General features: G+C 35.3%; 1 protein-coding gene across 2 annotated transcripts in view; it reads right to left on the reverse strand.

The window, feature by feature from the left end:
* Positions 1-24,879, reverse strand: part of LOC149782846 (retinoblastoma-like protein 1) — a 170,252-nt gene that overhangs the window by 85,465 nt on the left and 59,908 nt on the right. Inside the window, exons 8-9 of one of the 2 annotated variants that reach the window (XM_089934374.1) lie at positions 20,428-20,541; positions 12,495-12,678 (exon numbers count right to left, since the gene is read on the reverse strand). In XM_089934374.1, coding sequence (XP_089790500.1) covers positions 12,495-12,678; positions 20,428-20,541 — 298 coding nt within the window. The remainder of the gene's footprint in view (positions 1-12,494; positions 12,679-20,427; positions 20,542-24,879) is intronic. The other variant, XM_089934375.1, reaches the window with a different exon arrangement.

Below are 24,879 nucleotides of genomic sequence, written 5' to 3' on the forward strand. Positions count from 1 at the left end.
TCTGACTGCTTTAAAAAAAATTAGGAAAAACGAAGTTTAACCAATCAGAAGTTTTTTGACAACACCAATTCATCACAAATGAAGGTGTGATCAGCCATTGAATGCTGTCAACAAATCATAAGTATAGGTGGGATGGCCAATGAATGCGTTACTGCCAATGTGAATAGACTTGGCAACAAAACATTACTTTTCCAGATTGTATGGACAAAGAGTGTCTCGGAAAGATTTGGGAAGTCAGAGCTGATGGATTCAAAAGCTATCAATACAGATACAGCTAACTTTTTTGTCAACAATGATAAAAATGGACATGTTCCACCAGAGAAAATCTTTGTCGAGTACATTCAGACTAAATAATTAGTCTGTTAGATATTTTAAGGATTTTACAAAAAAATTCCCCTTTTATATGGTAGTCCTTCATATTTTTCTCTTGGAAAGGTTTTATTTTCCTACGAGCTACAAGCTGTGTAATTCTTTATTTTGCACACACATCAACTTTCAACTGTAGTTGGCACCATAAAGCCACGTCTGTGCCAAGGTGCTGTAAAACTACTACATAGACATCCCCCACCACACAAGGCTTCAAAGGAATTGTTAAATACACTGGAAACTAGAAACGATTCATAGAATATGGATGTTCCTACACAGAGCCTGAAAACAGTTCCAAGTAAAATCTAACCAAGATGAACAAGATTTAATAGCACATAAACACTTCACGACTATATACTGCTAAGTAAAAGAAAGGTTGAAAGATGGCTGACAAGATAATCTCTATATGCTCCTACATTTCATGGTGGTACATAATAAATACTTTTCCTGATATTTGTCTTTCCAAACACAATGAATAAAACTAAATCCCCATTCCACTGTGACGAATAACTTTCTATGCTTACTCATCCAGATCAGAAGATTGAGTGTCAAGTAGTTGGGAATTGTCGCATTGCTCTGTATACCACAAGTGTACAATTATTTTGTATGTATGTATGTGTGTATGTATGTATGTATGTATGTATGAATGATCAACCAATCTGCCATTTGGAAAGGAAATAATTTGACCATCACATGATTAGTGGATCGTTTGAAAAATTCAACAAAATTTCGAGTCAAAACATTTTGATAATATCCATACAAATATGGCAACTATAACAATATTATGCAAAGTAATCCACTTCTGAGAAAACCAATTACTATGAAAGTGCGATGATCATCTTGGTGTAATTATACAGGTCATTCATGTAAAATTCAGTTTGTACCACTAAAATTCAGCTTTAGCATTTGTAAGGGCTAAGGAAATTGAACACATGAAAAACTCTACAGGGTTGTTTCGATAAAGGAAAATGATCTATAATGGGCATAATGTCGTAATCAAGAAATTGCTGCATTATGGGAAAGTTCTTGGATGACCTGCCAAGTTTAATTTATACATTCTTTATAACTCTGACAAAGCTCTTGTTTGTCCATCAGTGAGACTGAATTTCGTCAGTCCAAAGAACATCTTATTCCAAGCCCTAAGCCAGGCATCACACTTTCTTACACTCAGCTACTGTCCATCCGAACTATAAATTCTAGCAACTTGAGTACTCTTCTGAATCTCATTAGTCTTCGCCAGTTTACCGTTTAACCCAAAAACACTTTTCCAAATGTGTGAATGGCATTTTATCTAAGTCTCAACATGTCTTGATTCTGAGATCACATGCACTGCTTATTCTGCTATGCTCGAAAATTTACCCACTAACAAAATCTAAAAACTTTTTTTTATGTACTCTTCTTATAAATGACCACATGTACATCTGAGTCTTTCTGCCTCTGAATTCAATCACAGAAAATATCAAAACATTGTCCCACCCAGCCGCCAGTCACAAGCCTTTGAACCTGCCACCCAGCTATTGTATCATGTTCTTTAGACATACTCTTATAACAGCAACATGTACATCAATGGGTCTTTCAGCCACTAAATTCTGTCATTGTAAAAATCAGCACAGCTAATTAATCAACACATTTTCACACTAAGCAGCTGGCTGAAGCAGGACAGGCAAGTCTTTGAATTTTGCCGCCCACCTATTACATGTGTACAGAGAATTGCTGCCTAAGTGACTTTCTGCGTCCAAGATAAAACACTGTCATCGAAATACAGGTGTTTCCGAGACCTCTGATAGCTTTTTGCTTGCATTTAGAAAAAATACATTTTCATTCAGAGGAAGTCAGGTGCTTAGTTTCAATAACAAATTACAAGAGGTTCTAGTGGGCCTGTCACTCACCTACTTACATTACTTCATAAATGATTTTTTCATGAAGAAGGTTATATAGTATTTTAAGAACACAAAACCCATGTAAACCATATCAAAAACCTGTATTTCCTGATGATCTGACCTGTCTGCAGATAAAGGCACAAGTCTCTAGCTTAACCCTTTACCTCATGCAAGCATCTTTGGACGCCTCTACTCCATTCGCATGGAAGCGCCTTTTGACGCCTCTACAAGATTTGCATGGAAACCCCTTTTGACGCCTGCTGTAAACATCAGCCATTTTGAGCTGGTTTTCGTAGCGCCACCTTTGGGGAAAACCCCCCTATTAGATACTACATTCATTTCTGCGAATGACAATTACATCAGATCTAATGGTCGCTTTTTATGCACTGGTCAATATCTGCTATTTAAAGTAACTGGGTCGTAATCTCCACTCTACAAAATGGCGGCCGTGCATTTCATTCAGTACGTATGAAGTTTTCACGATTAGAATTACAACCACGAAAGATTCAATAACTTAGGTAAAGGCTCTGATATTTATGTAGGCAGCAATTATTTTTTACTGATTATCAAATTCAGATGACTTCTGAGTTCTCTCTCGATTTTAAAGCACATAAAAAATTATTCTGTGAAAAATAATTACACAGCTATAACAATCGGACTTTACTCTTACATTTTTCCACATATAATAGATGTGTAGCAAAAATGTAAAATGGTTAAAACTGCTGTTAAACGTAACATACACTACATTACTTAACAGTTCACAGGCAGGCCTATGCGTATGCTGTCAACTAGGTAACGTGTTCTATTTATAGCGTGCTGCACTTTGTAACTATGCTCTATGAGGTAAAGGGTTAAAAGTTGAGTCATCCAAGACCTTCAGATGTTCAGTGATGAAACGTTGATCTGTAGTTCATAGTCACACAGCTTTCAAACAAACTGAAATTAGGTTTCACATGACATTTGTTTTAATTTTTTAAAAATCCCAATTTTTTCACTCTTTGTTTCAGAAGACATCCATATTTTGAAGTCTTTTATTCATTAAAAGAGAATTGCAAGTAATCTGACGAACAATAATGCACAATGCTAATAGCATGTAACCGACATCACAATAGTAACAACTTTCACCAAACATCAAATTTGTAACTACACACAAACTAGGCCTGTACTGAATATTTTTGCTTCATATTCGCTTCAGCCTTGATTGGTTTATTCAATGAGGCATTCGTATTCCGCCAAATAGTATGTAGCCAAATATGAATAGTAGTTGGGTCATGCTTCATGAACAGCAGACTCATTGTAATCAGAAAGGAGTACTTCAAATTGTATCGACAACAAATCTAACAAATTTCTGGATGAACCCTGTATCCCAAGGGATATAGATCCAGTGTCATTGTGGCAGACTAATGCTGACAGGTTTCTTTTACAAGTTATTGCGCCCAGCATTATCTAGCAGTGCTTCAAACAAGTGTCTTACGTGAACATCTATTCCACACTGCCAGCAACACCTTGTCAGACTGTACATGTTTACTAACAAACACTGTTGATAGACTTTTATTTTTGAAGTTAATGTATTCTTCATGCAGCAGCAACTGTTGGACAGCTTTTAAACATTTGAATCTTGCTATGCATTAGTTAACGTATTAAGCCTTATCAAGCCATATAACTTTAGCAGTTTGATATTTTGTAATGCCTTAGTTACTTTGAACCTTCACTTGTTTGTTGTTGGTTACTTTATAAATAATTAAAGTGTCATTAGGCTGGTTGAAAAGAAAATAATTTAATTTGGTGTATTCAGTCACTATTTGTACTCGTATTCAACCAAATATTATGGGCCTCTATTCGTATTCAGCCCAATAGTTAAAACCACAATTTTGTACAGTACTTACACTAACCATAGAGAGGTACAAGCGTTTTTTTGCAAACATATTTAGCTAAAAAAGCATAGTCTGAGTATAAAAAGTGTAATAGATACTGTGTATTACTAGTACTAATATTAGTAACGCTGCTTTCTTGTGGCTATGACATCATAGCTTATATACTACATGCCATAAATACTGTAGATGTTTACAAACACAAAACGTACTGAAAACTTGTAGATGTTCAATACTCACTTCAAGTAGTTTATACCTCCAACCTTTGCCAAATGATCGTAAAGTCTGTAAATTCTGCAATGAGCCAAGTGCTCAATCCGAATGCTGCACTGTTTTACTCTCATGTTCTTCTTTACAAATTTGTAAAGTGGTATCAGAGATCTCAGAAACGCTTAATTACGCATATTTGGACACCAACTTTTGATCTGGGACACAGAAAATCACTTAGGCGGGAGTCCTCTGTACGCATGTAATAGGTGTGCAACAAAATTCAAAGACTTGCCAGTCCTGCTTCAACCACCTGCTTTGTGGGGAAATGTGTTGATCAGTTAGCTGTGCTGATATTTACAATGCCAGAATTCAGTGACTGAAAGGCCCCTTGATGTACAGACATGTTGCCATTTTATAAGAGTACATAAAAAAAGAACATGATGTAATGGCTGGGCGGCAAGTTCAAAGGCTTTGACTGGCAGCTGGGTGGTAAAATGTACTGATATTTACAGTGATTGAATTCAGAGGCAGAAAGACCTAGAGATGTACATGTGGTCATTTATAAAAGTACATCAAATAAACAACTGTAACTTTTGTTATTGTGTTCATTTCCAAATGTAGCGGAATAAGCAGTGCACATGACCTCAGAATCAAGACATATTGAGACTTAGACAAAATGCCATTCTTAAGTGGGTGGCAAGTCGCCTAAAAATGTAAACTTTGCCTTCTTCTGTTAGAAAAGCGAAAACAACTTCGCCCTGTGATTATTAAGAGGTACACTGACTGACCATACCATATTTTTTTAAATGCCCTTGCCTTAGCCCGGTTAGTTCTAGTGTTGTAGCGAAATGTATTCATCAAGGCTTCATTAGACAGGCCTAGTTTTTACATCAATTACGTTGACAAACAAACTCTTGCCCATTCACAAGCATTATGTTTTGATAGCTGATTGACCATTAACACTTTTCCGAGCAAGGCAGCAACTATCAATTTCCTGCATGCTATCCTTTGGTGATAAAACAAACTTGTGTTTTAAGATCAGAATCGGTGATCTGGATATATATTAACTGCCTCTTGTACACTATTTCATCATAAAATTAGTTTGAAACTGTAAGTGAACCAGTAGGCCTAACGGGAAATAATGGTGGACTTTGCTAAGTCTGGGATGTACCAGTTTATTAGATTGTCTGGTTTTCTTAAATCATCGGGCAAATATATTCAGAAAAAATATAAAAATCATCGAAACCAAAACCTAGGTTATCATTTTATTAAAGATTTAACTTTAAAATGCAAATTATGTTGGTCAGAAACCTATGGGACAATGCTATGTTGTGTAATTTGCAAGATGCGTTTTAAGGTCTAAGCCGTTTTTTTTTTTTTTACTTGACAGGTATTTGCAAAAATACAAAGAAAAAAAACAGCAAATCGGATACTATTTACTTGCCTAAAATTACTACAAGTACGAATACAAATTAAAAAAAACCCCATAAATTTGCGATCCTCTCAACGGACTGTTGAAACAAAGCTATATTATATTGAGTGATTACATTATGAAAACCTCTCTAAGAACAGATGCACTCACGTCTGTGTTGATTCTGTAGGAAAGAAGGGATTGCAACTTTTGATGGTGGGACTCCTACTTTTACCAAAATGAGAGTCCTGGACTCCTAGTTTTAAAATCCTAGTAAGACCTCCGGGTATAGATTTATCCTTTATTGATCAGACATGTTTTGAAGTTTAAAAAGGCAAATTTGTTCTTAAAATTTTCATATACAAGTCAAAGAGTAAAAGCCCGTTTCGTTTAATATTCGGCACCATTGAACAGGATAGTCCACTAATGAACTTGTCTATGAATATAATAAATCTGCTGGGCAAGAAACCTGTCTGTTGTCTTGAAAATGGATCACATACAGTTACTATGAATATAGAAAATTAGGAAAGTACATGTAGATCTATGATAGACAAACTAGTTCTTATTCTTACCCGAGGTCTTGGAAGTGCCTAATCGCACATATTTGGAAGCAAAACTTTCATCAGTGATGCAGAAAATCACTTACATAGAAGTCAGCATTAGTTGGGTGGCAAATTCAAAGCCTTGCCAGTTCTGCTTCAACCACCCATGGAGTGGGGAAATGAATTTATCAATTGATCATTATAGCTGTGCTGATATTTATAATGACATAATTCAGAGGCTGAAAGACACCCCCCCCCCACCCCAATCTACATCTTGTCATTATAAGAGTACATGAAAAGAGCAAGGCTCAATAGTTGGGTATCAAGTTCAAAGTCTTTGAATAGCTGCTATTTGGTAGGAAAATGCACAGATATTTACAATGACTGAATTCAGAGGCAGAAAAAATAAGAGATGTACATGTGGTCCTTATAAGAGTATATCAAATGAACAACTGTAGCTTTCATTGTTGATATCGAGTGCAGCCGAAAACAAGTAGTACATATGACCTCAAAATCAAGACATGCCAAGACTTTTGTTGACAATGACAGCAAGTACTGAATAAGAAATATTCGACGAAATAAATTTTAAATATGTACAGCAATTCAAATAAAAGAAAGCACAATTCAAATGTACAGTTTAACTAAACGCCATTTTTGCCTAAAATTGGTGGATCTGGAACGAATATTAGCTGTTCAAGTCAGGGCCACTGTTCCTATGTTTGTTTACTGGACCCTTTTTTCTTTTTTATTAGCAGCAAACCCAAGGCAAATCTTTTTGTAATGGTAAAGGCAATACAAAAACTTGGTTTCCATAACATGCACTTCTTTTACCATGTTGGGAAACAATGAACAAATGGACAAAAGAATGAAATTTTTCACAGAAATTTTTGTTATTTAATAACACTGAAGGAAAAAATTCAAATAAAAATTGACCACATGTATAAATATGGTAATTTTTGCATCAATTTTACTTACAAATACCTGAAATATTCTCAGCATGTTTTTTTTTATTTTTTAATGTTTTTTTCTAATTTCATGGTGTTTGTTTTTGTAATAATATTATTATATTTTTTTTTATCTTATAGGTGTTGTCTAATTTTGTAAAGTGCTATGAGCTTATAAAGATTAGGCGCTATACAAAGTCCTCATTATTATTATTATTATTATACAGTTTCCCCAAAAATGGACCATATTCTAGAATATGAAACCACTTTGATACTACATATGTAGCAAACCAGTCTAAACTGAAAATAAATGATGCCAAATGTAAAAATTTTAAAAAACCGTATCAATGTGACTGTTGGATGTTATGTGCCTGAAAAATGTTAAAGAGGGATTTTGTTAAACTTAAAAACATGTTGCACCTGACCGTCATTAAGGGACAAACCATGGCAGGTCGAGGATACTACTACAGTCATCATTTGTGGACTTTACGACTATTTGCAAAACGTTATTGTAGACATATAGACTGTTATGCATAATTTATTCATTTTTTAAAAATCTCTATAATTGTGAATTAACTAAAAATCAATGTGGATTTGGCCGATTTGTGAAAAAAAATTAACTGCAGATCCAGGTATGTACCAAAAATATGTACATTTTTCAGTTTTCTGTAATTATGGCATGTAATATATAAATTGCTCTTTTTATACCCAGATTATGCTTTTTCGCCACTTATATTAGTAATAAATTACGCTTATACCTTTCTTGGGGGATGGGATGTCTGAACCTATAACAAAGCAGTTCAGGTTCACATTTAATAGAATTTCCCTTTGAGCAGGTACCTGGTACAAATTTCTGCAAATTCTGACATCTTTTCTTCGACCAAGACCTTTCTTTGGACTGACAAAATTCAGTCTCACTCTGATGGACAAAAAAAGAGCTATATGTCAGTGGTGTAAAAAATTTGGAAAATGAAACTCGATGGCAACAACTAGTTCTTCTCATCTGGACTTTTAGCCACGTCAAGTATGCCCATCATGTGTCTGAGAGGGGACTGCAACTTTTGCTCGAGTCTAGAACTTCTATTTTGACAAAAATGGGAGTTCCAGACTCCAAATTTTAAAATCCTAGCAAGACTTCTGCTTGTGCAGATGTCTTTCATTTTGAATATTATCAAATTTTGATGAGTGGAAATAAAAATATGACAATATAAATGAGAAACAACTTTTCATTGCTTATGTTTTTATGTATCAGGGGAGCATAATCTGAATAATGGCGAGTAAAAGATATCATACAGTGAAGAAAGCAAAATGATTACGCCAAAAGCACAATGGTCAGTACGTACATAGGCATTCAGATATTTCAGAATTTCAAACATGGTAAAAATAGTCTTGAAAGAATTATCTGATTTTAATGACATAACTTGGACAATTTTTTAAATTAGTTTTACTAGAAACATGTTCTTATTGAAGAAAAATCAATATTTGAAGAAAACGAAAACAGTTACTTGCAATGACAGATCTAGAATTGTGAAGAAATTCTGAACCTAAATTATAACACTTAAACTATTATTATTCTAACCACTAGGCCACTGGAGCAGTCAGCTAGTGAAGGAAAGAAACCCATTATTGCCATGGAAGGTGGGTTTGTAGGCTTGCAATAAAAATCACTGATAGCAAGTTTCTCTTTATAGCCAAAGTATCAGAATTGTGACCATTTGTTGCACAAGTTGTAGCTCTTTATGAGGGTGTAGTTCAGTAGTTAGTGGAATTTATTAGCTCAGAAGGAAATATTTTACAAGAAATTTCACACTTGATACATCATTTCTGGAAAATTCTGGTAGGATCATTTAAATGCTTGGGTCAACCCAAGTAAAAAGAAAAAAACTAGAAGGCTTCAGATTGAAAACCTTCTCTCTTATTTAATTTCCAATTATATCAGAATAGGTTCTACAACACTTTTCTTAAAGCCAATTATTTTCCCTACTTTTAGTGTTGCTTGCTTGATGTATTTCTCTTTATCCTTTGTTTTGTTCTTTGGTGTTTCTTCAATAAACATAAACATTTGATGCATCACATGAAAGCTGTTGAATACTGGTAAAATAAAAATTATTGGCAAAAATAGTTAAGCTGAAAAAGGCTGAAAATGAGGAAAAAGGAGGTGAAATGCAACAAAATCTGCTTACTAAAGCAAAAGATGCTGCCAACTGTATCTAAAAAGGGGATCTCCCCAACTATCTCAAAAATAAGGGGAAAGTAGAACAAAATGGAGGGAGATGGGGAAACACCCATAGCTCAATATTTATCTAACACTTCGACATCCATTTCTTTCTTCCTGCACCATTCTGTTAAAGCCCTACTGGAATCCTTGGTGCAAAGTTCAAACTAAAACAATACTTTTTCTAGTGCCCAACCATTTATCTCATGAGGAGGAATCCAGATGCTTAAAGACAGGTAAGACGAAATTCATGTTGCGACAAGTGCTATGATACCTGTACCAGTGTGACATGTCTCAACAAGCACTTTAAGGGTGAATGGCTCAATAACAGTTGCACACTGTGCAAAATACATTTTTATATGCATGACTTTATACTAATATGCAGGGGCTCTCACACATCATTGGTGTGCAGATTTGGACACATTATATGTGATTCACACAAATGCATGCCTTGGCAACATCACTGCTGAAGTTATAGTGCCATCACAACGCGTAATCATCTACAGTACAAACATAAATCCCTTTAAATGTAAGATTTGAAAAGATTATGACTGAACAACCAATACCAACTTTGAAAACTCCCATACTTTTTTCAATACCCTCCAGCCAAAGATGACAGAATGGATTAGTTGTGTTGTGGGTGCATGACCAGACCTGTCAGCATTACTTAGTTTAAGTGCAAGGTTTTCAAGAGCCTACACATGGAGCAATATCCCAAACATGGTTTCGTTTTCCAATTCTCATTTTGAATGTTCAAGTCAATACCTGGTGAATGATGACAAGTTCTATGAAGTTAATGTCAACTTGGTCAATGCCACACTAAGCTTTATGTGCCATTTCTATTAATGCCTTTTGAGACAAGATTTTCTACTCATCCTTAGCAACTGCACGATATACTTATTGTACATGTCCATCAAGAATCCATATTTTACATGCAGAACAGCAATTAGTAGAGGATCAAAAGATAAATTAGCTGAAAGAATTGCATTTATATGCTGCCAAGATATGTGAAAACTAGAGCAGTAATGTATATTTAACCCGTGTTCAATGTAGGCCGTACCATTAGTCCTTCTACTTCATCATAGCTACTACACAGTTGTCTCCATGGTGCCAATAGAGAACATAAGATAACCTCCAGAAAATGAGACTCATTTTGAGCAAATGATTCAAGTATACCCAAGCTGGCTCAATGCACTCATTGCAAAAGCAGCCAAGGACAGTATCTCATCGGCTGACATAAATGTCTGATTCTAATTACCTTGTACATCTATCACAATACATGGTCAATGATCATAGACAGAAAATGTAAAGGAGGCAAAATCTTCACCCCAAACATGGCTGCATTATTTCTAAAGCGAGCATCCTTGAAAGGTGGACTGTCAACTCAAGTGGTCAAAATAAATTCTAAATGTGGATGGCTAATGTATCATGAACAATTAAAACCCAGTATGGAAGGCTATTAATAAGTCTTGAATTTCCTGAAAAACAGCAGGAAACCAGTAATCATATTTGCTAGCAGATTTTCCTTTATATTACCAGTTTATTACATGATATGGGTCCTTCAGTCCCACATTTTCCACTTCTTAAATGAACACCAATACAAAATGAAGTCACATCGCTGGCATCTGTTAAACGTGTTGGTAAATGCAACAAACTTGTTAAATTCTTCAGTTTTAAACAATGTACTTGTATACTTTGTCAACAAATCATCAACTGCAATGACTGTCGACAGCCCATCTATACTTATTGAAGAGGGACTGTCTTTGCTCAATCTGTTTCAAGTTAAGCCTCAATATCACTAATCTTCAGGAGGTAGTTATGGAGGTTACAATAGGAAAAGTGGGATACATTACATACATTACATGATATGGCTAAATGACAATATCAATGAGCAATCTAATCTTAATGAGAACAAAGATCGTCATGAGGTTTGTAACTTTCTGATATAAACCATGTAGTCAGGGCCCAAGGCTTCAACAGTGGTGACACTACTTGTTACCTCATATTGATGCAATATTTCCATCATGTTATAAATGACTACAGGATTGCTGCACCCTCGATGCCACGTAAAGGAGCTCAAATTCACTACCCCCCTCCCCCCGGCCAGTCCACAAATGTAAAGCAGTATATGGCAGCCTTGCCCCCATTACGATCTCTCAACACAAGGAAATGTAGGGACCATTCATAGTAACCATTTTGTAGCTCCTCTACAGTAAGTAAAATGAAGCCCAACACTTCCAGAATGTCAGTGGAAAATAGGTTCAATTAAAACAATAGTAAAGCTAGCAAGCATAAGGTGATGTCTATGCAAGCCTATGTTTCAGCGTCATTGGGGAGCGGCTGGCTCTACCACTGAGGTTCAGTACCCAGAGATTAACATACCAACCTGTCAGCACCACCTTTCGGACAGACTCCTTTACATCCAAGATTCTGTCCTCGTTATTTATTCAAGGGACTCGGTCATCACCCAGGCAGTTTCAGCAGATGTGACATACACATCAAACACTGCAGTGCCAACAGGCATCAAAACTGAAGGGTGAGGGTGGACTACTTTCTCTTGGAGGCTTAACATTTCTTTCTCCAGGCTCTTAATTAGCTGAACTATGTTTTTCCTTGTGGATAAAACTGGGGGGTTTGATTAGATCCGTGGAAATATGAACCAGGTATTGCTATAACCAGTTTATTCATAACAGGTGCAAGTGTACATATTATTCGATATCATCAGAAAATGATGTGTCATGTTGAACTTCTGCTCTCACCATCAATGTAGTGGAATAAAAACAAGTTTATGATCACATAACAATACTGATAGAGAAAAGTCCTTTATTTACTATTCATTATCTCCAGACTTATCTAACACCTCTTTACACAAGCACAAATTAAAATTTACATGAGAAGTGAACATACAGCCAATGTCACTGACCTGATCAAACATGAGAATTGCACATACAGCCAATGTCACTGACCTGATCAAACACGAGAATTGAACATACAGCCAATGTCACTAACCTGATCAAACGAGAATTGAACATACAGCCAAGCCAATGTCACTGACCTGATCAAAGTGTTGCTGCAAATGGCTCCGACTCTGCATCCGTTCTGACAATTCCTCTGCCATGTCGTCCCGCGACTTAGCTGGTGTGCCAATCTCAATATCTGCATCTTCTCCAAGAAATATCCGCTCGTCAAAATCACCAACACTCAGCACAAACTCTTCATATGCGTTATTCATCACCTTACTGTGAAAATAAACCAGGAAAGAGGGAGTCAGCAAGTATGTGCGTTACTGTTTATACTGTTTCAAAGGTTATAAATCTGTCAAAGGAAATCCTACTTCACCATAAAATAAAACATTTTTTTTTACTAGCTTTTAATTTGTCTCCTTTGTTCCATATGACATCAACTGGATTAATCAGGTGTCCTCATTACACAAAACTAGAGAATAGTACCTACATGTACATGTTTCATATTTCTAATAAACATCTCGATATTTGATCTGTAAAACAAAAGTTTTGTGTTTGTACATGTATGCCAATGCAGAGTCACACATAAGCATGTCTAAAAAGACCACTAATGCGCATCAACAACAATTTTCCAAGCTAGCCTGAAACTTGTGCCGTATAAACACTAAAATGACCACAAAATTTCATTTTGTTTACCTCAAATGTTTACTCAATCAAGCAAAAAGTTTTTGGGAAAAAAATATATAACATGACTGTTGCCACCAAATTTCTTTTTGGTATGGACAATCCACCAAGATGCTGCCAGGATTTTCTCTAAATGGGGGAGGAGGAGGAGGAGAAAACATTTATCGAGCACTTCAAAATCTGTCTCTGTCTTCCTGCTAGACTCTGTTAGAACTCTACTGAAATCAAATTCTTTGAAGGATGTCACCTCTAATTTTATATGCATTAATAAATGGGTTGTTTCTGAGAATATTATTCAGTGCTTAGAACCCTCTTTCAGTTTGCTGTTTAAAGGGGTATACAGAAAGCTTGTTTAATAGCCAGCTTGAACAAATTGGGAAAATGTTCTTCATGGCTGTTATGTATAAGTTTGCACAACTCACGGGTATCATCTTTTGGTTTCTTTGGCTCTGTAGTAAGATTTTTCACTAACATAAGCTGTGCCAAAGTTCCACTCTCTCAAATTAGTATTTACTGACAATAATGCCAGAATTATTGTTTCATGATGTTGTATTGATTCTGTTTATCTTAACCCGTATAGTGCCAGAGGGTTTTAGCACAAGACCCGGCAGGGCTGAAGAAAAGAAATGAAAATTGCACTCACTTTTAAATTATCAGCACTTTAATTAGGCTTGGTATTCTGCTTTATCTACATTTAATGTTGAAATTCTGATGATGGGGGTCAGGGGCAGTGACCGACATGCCATCTGTTCGTGTCCATCCAGCTTGTACACGGCACTTGTATTTTTTTATATAAATAATTATGAACTGATATTTCCATCAACACATTCTCAGCTCCAAAATCTGACACTTCAGAACTTTAACAAAGTATTTTCATCATCATCATCATCATCTAGTGTTGAACTAACGAAATTACATTTGAAAATGAACCAAGCTGGTAATCAGCCATTTGGAGGTTTCTAGGTAAGCAGGATCTTAAGCATGCATTTATAAAACCTCCTTAATGGAAGATTAAAATTGTAAAAGAATCCTTGTTTCAGGGCCCAATGTGCCAATCAAATTTAGTTGAATAAACAATTATGTCAAGCCAAAGAACCAAGATGTAAATAGTTGCCTACCATAAAAAATAAGGTGTTGTGAGAACACTTGTTGTTGTAGGGTTTAACGCCATTTTTCAGCATACGATGGGCTATACATGGCGGCCAGTATTAATGGTGGAGGAAGAACCTGGGAAAACCCCGGAAAGAACCACCGACCCACGAGAAGCTGCTGGCAAGCTTTCTCACATACCCACATAAGCTGAATCTGAGACTCGAACCCATGCAGGCAAGGGAGATGGCACTGATCCGTAAAAGAGAGCGCTTTAGACCACTCGGGGCCCCAAAGAAAGACAGAACACTCTAAAGATCAATAGTAAAAACTATATTGTGCAGGTTACATTTTCATATCCAAGACTAATTTGTGAGACTTTTACATCACTGCTCTCCAAGTGCACAAATTTGTAGAATTTTTATTATCATTTGCACAATCGCATGCCATGGCAGTATCTCTGTCCATATTTAGAATGGTAGGTGAAAAGCCAATATGTTTCTTGCAAACAACAAATAACATTTTTGGCCTCTACATGGAATCGCAGTTTTCTGGCAATCTGCTTTGCATACAATTGTTATGTTGATTTTGCAGGCAATCTTAAGATAGATGCTATGATCTAAATTTGAGAAGGCCACAGTTATAGAGCCAGCGATGGCCTTGCTCCAAGTTCAAAAAGCTATATTTTAAAAAAGGTGGTTTAAAAAAACGATTTTTTAAAAGCTGCATTAGCTTGAAAATTTAGACTGTCACCAATATATGGATATAAATAAACTTCTGAATTTCATCGATGCTGAGCAATTTTTCACAATCTTTCTAAACAAGATTCTTGTGCTGAATTGGATGGATGGACATTTGTACATACAGATGGACAGAACTAAATAAAGATGCCCCCTCAAGCATTGGGGGCATGAAAACTTGAACATAAACATAGGTCTTAACAAATGATTTAAAAAAAAAAAAAGTTAATTGCCTTAGATAAGCATTTATACTTCCATAATTACATTTTTCACTTTCTTTGCCATGTCATGTCATGCCATAAATGTATTCCCCCTCCTCTTTCATCTCCATCTGGATGCAAGCCCACATGAAAAGAACTTGCTCTAGGCAAGGGGCAATGGGAGTTTTAAAGTCCTGCATAGCAGGATATATAAACAATCTATATCCAGTTATTCTGTGCTTAAATAATTCTTACAATTTGTAGATAATTTTGTACATTACAATTTTGCTGACATATTTTGCAAATGTAGTTGAGAAATATTAACACCACCACAGGCACAAGGAATTTTCATGTAAATTAAGCATTCTATAAAATAAAATAATGTATGATGCCAGTATGCTGAACTTGTTCAATTCACACATAATGAAAAAGACAAATCTGTACAGCAGTTCTTTTTTTTAACCTTATGAATAATGTTATACTGGTGTGTCTTTTGCAATACTCACACAACTGGTATGGTAGGGCTAAGCCCTCTTCAAAATATTTTGCCAACAAGGCTTTTGGTTTTCATCAACTCATGGAACAGTCCTTCACTGTGCAGAGAAACCAAGGCAAAAGATTGTTGTGAAACAAGTTTGTCTTTACCTCCTGACAAGGTGGCGCTCTACAGTTTCGTATTTTGTATAACGGTTAGAATTTTAAAGAAAAAGAATTTCCCTGGCTTTCCTCACTGGTCATACTGGCTATTTAAAAAAAGACCTTGTATATCTTAGGTATAGTTTGAAGAACCTTTAATTCCCTTTATTTTGGTGAATGATTGATGGGTGTAATATGGGTTATACAGTAAACAGCTTGGCCTTACTCCAGACATGCACCTTTCAAAAAGGTGCTAGCTCCACTTGGTCGTTTTCACTTCCTGAACTTCAGATGCAAATTGTAAATAAAAGAGCCAATAACATTTGTTTTACATTTTATATATTTGGTAATTCATTCACTGCACTTTCAGAAGCTGATATTGTCTAGTCTGCCAAATTCATTTTTCCCTATTTTAATAGCTGTTATGGATAGTGTACTTTAGACTAATTCAGGCTGATTTGTTTAGCACAAGGGAGCAATCATTTTACTTAGCAGTGTGCATAGATCATGTACAGTTTCCAAAAGTACAATATCCAAAGAAATATCATCCATGTTACATTAATTCATCAAAGAGGTATGCCAACATTTTCTCCTTTGTGCATGTTTTAAATGAAAACAACTTCACCTTACATACGTCACTCTCTCAAAAGTGCATAATAACTGGTGAGCTTTGCCCTAGTGACTTCTAGTGGATTTCAGGAGTTGACTCCCTTATTATGTAATGCCAATTAACCAATAGCATGGCGCATTGTATACTGGCTGCAGAGGGAAGGGGGGGGGGGGAAACAGGCAATTAATCTGAAAAGGATACTTTGGAAGTTTAGCATCGAAAGTACGAGATATTCTAGAGGGAAGACGTTACAGGTGTATTTGACTGAAAGGTATTTGTGAAACAGACCGACACTTGAGATTGTGAACTTACTTTTACAATCACCCCTCAAATTATCGGGTGGTACAAATATTATTGTGATAAACAAAACTGTGACATCAGTTCACTCTATACTTGCTCAAGTGATCCATGCAAATCAGTAATAACAGAAAAGAAAATTCATATGTAACATTCAGCAGTGAAAATCTGCAAATTTATCAAGTGATTAATGAGTGGTGATAAATCAAGATAAAGTAACTGGCATGCAAATCTGGGAAAAATGAAAACAAAGAATTGGTAAATTAGTTGGACATGCTAAAATCATCTTAATAAACTTTAGACACAGAAGGACTTACCAAGTTTACCCTTATAAAAACAAAAGTAAAAAAAAAAAACTGATTTAGTGGCACATGATAACCCTTCAACACATAATCTGTAATCCTTTGTTTTTATCAATCTTCTGATTTGTTCTGTTGACTGTTATTTTTAGCGTTTAAATATTCTTTTGCATTGTTTTCGACAGCAAATACAATCAAGCCTTCAATTTTAATTTTTTTTAAAAGTAATGAATGTTATTGGTGTGTCTTTAGATGAAATCAATAGAAATTCAATTTATTTTCACAGAAATTGTGATCATAGCATTCGTTATGTCTTTAATCAACTGACAGATGGTAGTATGTCATTGCTGAAATTTCTGAGAAAATAAATCCTATTCCTATCGATTTCATGCAGGTATATCTCGATAAAAGCTAGTACCCCATGCCGACAGCAAATGGTGTTGGCCAATTCCAACTTTTAAACAGGGAATGAACTCTGACCCTACGCCCCAACATAAATGTCCAGATATCAAAAATGGGGTGGCAAGGCTCAGAGGAAACTCAGACTAAATTTATTTGTACAAAATCTTCGAGTGAGGTAGTTTAGCTACTCTAGTTAAATTTACAATGGAAGGGTCCACTGACATTATAGGAATATTTAATTAACTCATTAACCCCTGGTTACCCATCAGGAGGTAGTAGCCTACTGCCAAGCTCTGTAGCATCAAGGTTATGTATGATACACTAAAGTGGAAGGTATTATAGAAAGGTAGACAGATGTAGCTCTACAATGATACCAAAAATTCTGGATGTTCAAGTTCCTCTACAAAATATGGAGGGAAAAACCTAATTCTTTTGGAGTGATTTTTTTCCCACCCAAAATTTGCTCGTGTTGTTGGGATCTGATTGTGTCCGGCTTTTAGACTAAGGCAGACCGGTCTGAACTGCACACAGACAGGTAAACCTTTCTGATATGAAAATTATGAGTCCGTTATGCAAAAAAAAAAGAAAAAAAAGAAAAAAAAAGAAATAACTTTTACCCTTCCAATCATATGCGAGCAAAATAGCCAATAAAAAACGATGTTTCTAATACAACTAGGCATTAGGTTAACGGGAAACCTCTTGGAAGCCGATGTATTAGGATGTATTCAGAAATAGCCCCCAAAATGTGTTTCCTACTTGCATTTCAGGCGAAAACGGCACAAAAAAACCCAGGGGTTAATGAAATCATCTTGAGAAATCAATGGAAATAGCCTGAAGGGTGTTTATATAGAGCTGTGTTGATTGTAAGAGGTAATTAAATGGCTGCTAAAGACTTAAGAATGCCCGATTTCTACATGCATGTTTGAATGGAACTTTTTTAAAATATTTTTTATATTTATTAAAACAGCTTATCTGACACATTATGTAATGCCAACTAACCAATTGCATGGCTCATTTTATACTGGCCAAATAGGGAATGCTGGGGGATGGGGAGAGACAATCAACCTAAAAAGGATACTTTGGAAGTTTAGCATTGAAAGCATGACTATGTACCAGAGGGAAGACATTACAGGTGTATTTTAGTGAAAGGTATTTGCGCAAACAAATCTCGGCACTGAAAAAATGCTTATTTATCAGTTCATTCAAATTGTGTGCTCCCTTTGTCTCAATCATGTTGGAACAGTGTTTAAATTTAAACAACTTAATTTTGATTGTTTGTGGCGGCTTGCTGTCGCATCCAATAAAATTCACAGACCTGATGCACAGAAATATATGTTTGATATGCTAAGAACTGTAACTAACAAAGATGACTTTGGTGTGGTGTGTAAGCATTGGCAATTGTCTTGAGACAGAATTAAATCCCCCCAAAAAATTAACGAATAAGGTACATTTTTTAAGCTCATTTTTCGTTACATACCTCATTTTTTCCCTGGCTGGAACAATAAAGATTATAGGTTCTATATCTTTAAATAAAACAGTACAAGAATGTTCATCTTTGCCAGCATGCTGATCCACTTTATTTCACCCTGACCCTTGTCATATACAGTTCACCAAAATCTGTTTTGTACAAGTGCAGATGAAGAGCCAGTCTCCACAGCTAGCTATATCATCTGACCAACTTGTTATTGGACAAGATTGGTTTTCAATATGGTGATTTCTATTATTAACATGCCTTGGCACAAAAGAATGCACATAACATTGGAAAAATTTACAAGTGGAGGCTGCTATGATTATTCTCTTTTCTTTCTTTGTATATGTACTGAGCAATCTGCTTGGATCAGCTTCTTTCAACTGCATCCAACCAGACGGCAGACGTTTTTTGGTTACTTTGCCTAAATAAGACAGTGGATATACCATTTTAAAAAAGGCTACTTGAAGAAAGGGAAGGACAAAAATCTGCAAATAATCATGCTGGGACCACTTCAGTCTTGGATTTTTGAAACTTGCTGCTTCTTATAGGTCAATGCCATTTTAAACTAAACAATAAACTTTTTTTTTTTTTTGCTATGGAAAAGGCTTCAAGAAACTACCATATTTCTGTACAACATTTACAATATTCTCAGCAAACAAAGACAGTGTTACTTGTCCCAAAAAGTTTAATTTTTCCACCCCTGGTCTATCAAACATGTCACTTCTAGCAAACAATCTTTCTTGTATAGTGCTTTAAATATATTAGTTATCAAGTCCTGACAGGTTAATACAAAGCATTCTCTATTGTGATTCTGAACACAGGCACACTCCAAGACCTATGTAAAATGGGGAAAATAAAACAGACTGAAAACAAGTTTTCCATAAGTACATAAAAATCATCAAAACAAATATCAATTCAGAGATAATTCATCATTCTGATTACCTCATGGGGAGAAAATTTACTTTGTAAACAATTTCCTGTAAATTTATTTGATCAAAATTTTCGTAAACTCAGGTTCAAAACATAACCAATTTGCTTTGCACAGACAATTCAAGTAAAACTGGAGACTTATTGGCAAGAAGAGAATATACCCAACTTTTCCAAACAAGAAGTTTCAGCTGTATGACCTTGCATGAAACATTTACATAATAAATTACCAAAAAATCGTTTACAAACTACTGCCTTTCTTCATACCATAGGACTTGCACAGTGGCCTGCTTTAAGAACCACGTCTTCACCCATTACCCTAGAGTTTTATCACTTGTTCTGTACTGTACACCTCATCTCTTTCATCTCAAAGACTTCGGACAAATAGGTTTCAAATCCAGGAATCTTACTGGACAAAATCTAAGTCTTAAAATCAACCAATCAAATTTTTTTCAATCTGGTCTTAAAGACCTGTTCCTGCTACTATGGCTGGTTTTCTGCAAAGTCTCAAATTACAACCCCAAAATAGTGCCTCTGTTGCTCCACCTCTGTTCAGATTACTTCCATGCACAAGAACTTTGCAAGGAAAAAGTACTTAATAACAGAACAAGTGATGTTTCTTGCTAGTAATAAACTCAGGCATATGAAGGTAGAATGAAATTAGTCTTACTTTTGCCTTTTTTTCATGGGCACTGGAAAGATTGTTTGCTGGAGAGGTATATTTTCCCTGATACACTTCATATACTTAAGGGGCAAGTCATCATACTCCTTTGCGATAGCTAGACTGAAATTCATCAAAAACTCAAAAATAAATAAAAAAGAAACAAAAATAATCAAAAAAGAAACAAATATGAAACAAAAACTTATCTCTTTGTCACTGAAACAAGAGAACTAAAAGGTAGTGAATGTGACGGAAATTTTTGTATACTAAAACCATGCATATATAAAAGTTACAGCTGCATATATAAAAGCTCTAATGACCTTTCATCTCTGTGATTCTTTTATCCCATTGACTTCCACTAGGAAAATCCAATAATTGATTATGAAAATACTATCTGTAACATTCAAATTTAGTTGCCATTATTTTATACAAATTTATGTCAGTTTCGAAGACATAGTAATTTACAAATGTTTCGTTGTCAACCAAGTGCTACTAATTCTAACATTGCTGTTGGGGATTTTTTTAACAGCCATTGTTTTTCACAAAAGTGGGACCCCAAGTGGTTGATTGGTATAAATTGTTCACCATTAAAGATCACTGCCGTCGCACCCCTGTCTGCTTAGGTTCAAGTCTCTGGCTCGGCCAACTTGAGTACATGAGAAAGCTTACCAGCAGCTTCTCGTGGGTCAGTGGTTCTATCTGGGGTTTCCTGGGTTCTTCCTTCACCAAATTTATATTGGCCACCATGTATAACCCATATTTTGCGCTGAAAAATGGCTTTAAACCCTGCAACAACAACATAAAAGTGAACAGCATAATGCTTGCACATTTTGGTAACCTCATGCTGTTTTTTTCCCCCAAAACATTGTCGGACTTCTCTTTCATACATTTTACCTCCAAATGTTGCTAGTTTCAGCCCAATTTTTTTCATTTAGTACTTGATGAAAATATTTAAACCAGATATTTATTTTATCCTCTTAACCAGAATGAAAGCAGGACCAACATCTTCAGTGAACAGTTTTTTGTGCTCTTTAGTCCACATTGCAATGTCTTTGTCATCCAATTCCAAGGTACTTCAATTTTTGAATGACAAAAACAAGAATTCAATGCTACTGCTAATACTTCTTAAATCATTATCAATTTCATCCTCTGAAAAACATGAAAATTACAATTCCAAATTGCCAGCAAAAGCCATCATTTCTGCTGTCAACAACTGCATGTACTAACAACAATCATGAAGTAAAACTCATGTTCAGTAGCCATATTGTATATGACATCATTCACTGCAAGAACCATCATTTGTTCACTGTTTTGACCGGATCAACATCCTTTTACAACCCTTTATTGACATATAAGATCAGTTGTAATGAGAATGTAGAGGGCAGACCTGTCCCAGAGGTCTAGGACACACAACAATCTGCTAAGGCAGATGGCAGTGCTTGTTTACAAGTGGATTTATCAGTCACCGAGGATACAAGGCAAATGTATGCAGAGGATTTACAATGTCGATGGTAGGGAAATAGATAACAAGAATATTCTGAAATGTACATTTGTCTCTGCCCGGTCTTTAAAAAGACCTAGTACTGCATGCAGGGTTTTTACATCATGTAAAATTGGGGGGTAAATCACATACTGTACCTGAAATTCATGTACTAAAGTCTAGACAAAGAGGTCTAATTGCGTATCAAATTTGCTAATAAAGGTAAGGCTGCATTGACAAATTTTAAATTCACAAGTCATAAGAAATAAACTCACTTATTTCGACTGCAAGAACAAACTTAAAGACCTAATAATGTTCCCTACCTTAAATATTATCAGCATGTTTTTGTTATTTTAATTTCATGGTGTTTGTTTATTTAAATAAATAATATCATTAGATGTTTTTTATGTTATAGATTTTATGTAATGTTGTAAAGCGCTTAGAGCTTCTAAAGATTTGGTGCTATACAAAGTCCACATTATTATTATTATTATTATTATTATTATTATAATTATGGTAAACCAGCAGTCAAGTATTACAATTCTTCATCTTCGTTCTTTTGCACCTAGGTGACAATAAATCAATGTAAAAATAGGCACAATCAGATATGCAGCAGATCTAAAAACAGCTACAGAGATCTAAAAATAGCTATCAACTAAACTAACAAGGTTAACATTCAGAAATTTGCAAATATTGTTGATTACTGTTATTTAAAGTTATCCGAAAAGAGATAATAAAATTAGTACTTGGGCAGAAATCATGTTAACCATTCTCATTACATCTGTTATCCATGGAAGTGGCTTCAACCAACCCAAATCAAGAATAAACTAAGAAACGGGTTGACAGTTGAAAGACTGTCTAACAAAGTGACTAAAAGCAGCAAAGGCAATAAAACAAGACATCACCACCAAAGAAGTTGATTATTATGATCATGCCAGAAAAAGAATGAAACTGAACTGAATGTATGTTCAGCATATGCCATATACATACAATTCCATTCAACTAGCATGACCTATTTAAGAATAAACGCTGATATTTCAAGCTCGACCGTCCTAGGTCCCTGCACCATTTTTCTCACGACTTTAACACGCTTGTTTTGAGATTCTGATGACATTATCTGGGTCAATACCTTTCATCAACATCGACAGAAAGTACTGATTAAGAAATATACGATGAAATCAAATTTAAATACGTACTACAATTCAAAAAAAGAAAGCACAAAAGAAATGTCCTGTTTAACGAATGCCATTTTTGCCACAAGTTTGTAGCCCTGGAGCAAGTGTTAGATGTTTAAGTCGGGGGACAGTGCACATCTTCATTTACTGGATCATTTTATTAGTGGAAACCCATGACATATTTTTGTCACTGCAAAGGCAACACAAAAACTTGGCTGCCATTACATACACTTCTTATACCATGTTAGGAAAAATGAATGAAATGAGCCTTACAGAATGAATTTTTTTTTACTGAAATATTTAAATATAAGGGAAAAAAATACTATTATTATTATTATTATTGTTATTTATTAACATTGAAAGAAAATTTTTGCATGAATTTTACATGAAACAGTTCCAAGAAAACAGATGGGTTTCTTGAATGTGAAACCACTTATAGATTAATTCTATTTTGATATGTATACCACTTATTTTCAACTTTGTCTGGTCCACTATGTATGTAGGTGTTGGGTTTCAATAAACACAGTAATGTCCAGTAATGGACTATGTAGCGGACCAGTCAAAATTGAAAATAAATGGCACCAGATACCATAATTAACTAGCTTCATCAATGTGACTGATGGATAATAGTATGATAGACAGGGTCATATGTCAGAATGGGTCATGGGGTTAATCTGAGTTAATATTGTCACTTGGTATTATTTTTTTCCTTTAGATTATTATTGTTTATAACCAACATTAAACTCGCGTCAAGCACCTACGTCTACTATTATTCGGAAAAGATAGTGTAGACATGTAGACTAGCTAAAGTGATTGTTATGCATAAATTAGTAATCCACATAGATTTAGCCAATTTGTGACAAAAATATTAACTGCAGATCCAGGTAAGTAGCAAAAAAAAAAAGTTCAATTTTCATAGTTTTCTATGGCGTGCAATACATAGATTGCTCTTTTTATTCTCAGATTACGCTTTTTTGCCACTTTAGTAAACATCAGGCTTATACCTCTTTTGGTGGTTGGCATGTGTGAACCTGCAAGAAGGCAGTTCGCATTCACATTTAATATAATATCCCTTTGATCAGGTACCCGGGTAAGTGATTGTGAAGATCGACATGTACCTGGTAGAAATTTCCCAAAATTTTGACTTCTCTAAAGTAGAAGCCATTCACAAAGTATGGCAAGAAACTTTCTGGCCACAAAACTTTAAGGTTACTTTATTAACCTAAGTGCAAGTTCTCAACTACATTTGGTGAGGAACTTGAGCTAGAACAAAACTTTTTGGCCCCGTAACTTGTAGCTTTCTTTATTACCCCAAGTACAAACCATCTGCAATGTTAGCAAGGAACTTAATTTAGAACAAACCATCCACATCATTAGCTAGGAACTTAATCAAGAACAAACCATCCACAACGTTAGCTAGGAACTTAATCAAGAACAAACCATCCACAATGTTAGCTAGGAACTTAATCAAGAACAAAAGTTATTCTGTTCTATACTTTTTTCCCTCAAGACTCAATGATCCTAGCCTTTGAACTTTCTACTCAGAGTGCATGACAAACATTAGATATGGTAACTGGAGATGGTGGAGTTGGAACATGTAAACAGAATTTGTAACAAACAGCTGGATGCATGATACATCACAACAGAATAAGCTCTGCCTTATGGCGGGCAAATAAAACTGGCAACAACCTGACAATCAGAGATCAAAGAGAGGTGCCGATATGAACATCTTCAGGTCATGCCATTAAAATATTGACCAAGTTTCCTATCAACCCATAAGCCACTCTGGATCTAAATGCATTGTGC

Source organism: Sinohyriopsis cumingii, chromosome 15 (assembly GCF_028554795.1).
Source record: "Sinohyriopsis cumingii isolate HCF-2022 chromosome 15, ASM2855479v2, whole genome shotgun sequence".
NCBI lineage: Eukaryota > Metazoa > Mollusca > Bivalvia > Unionida > Unionidae > Sinohyriopsis > Sinohyriopsis cumingii.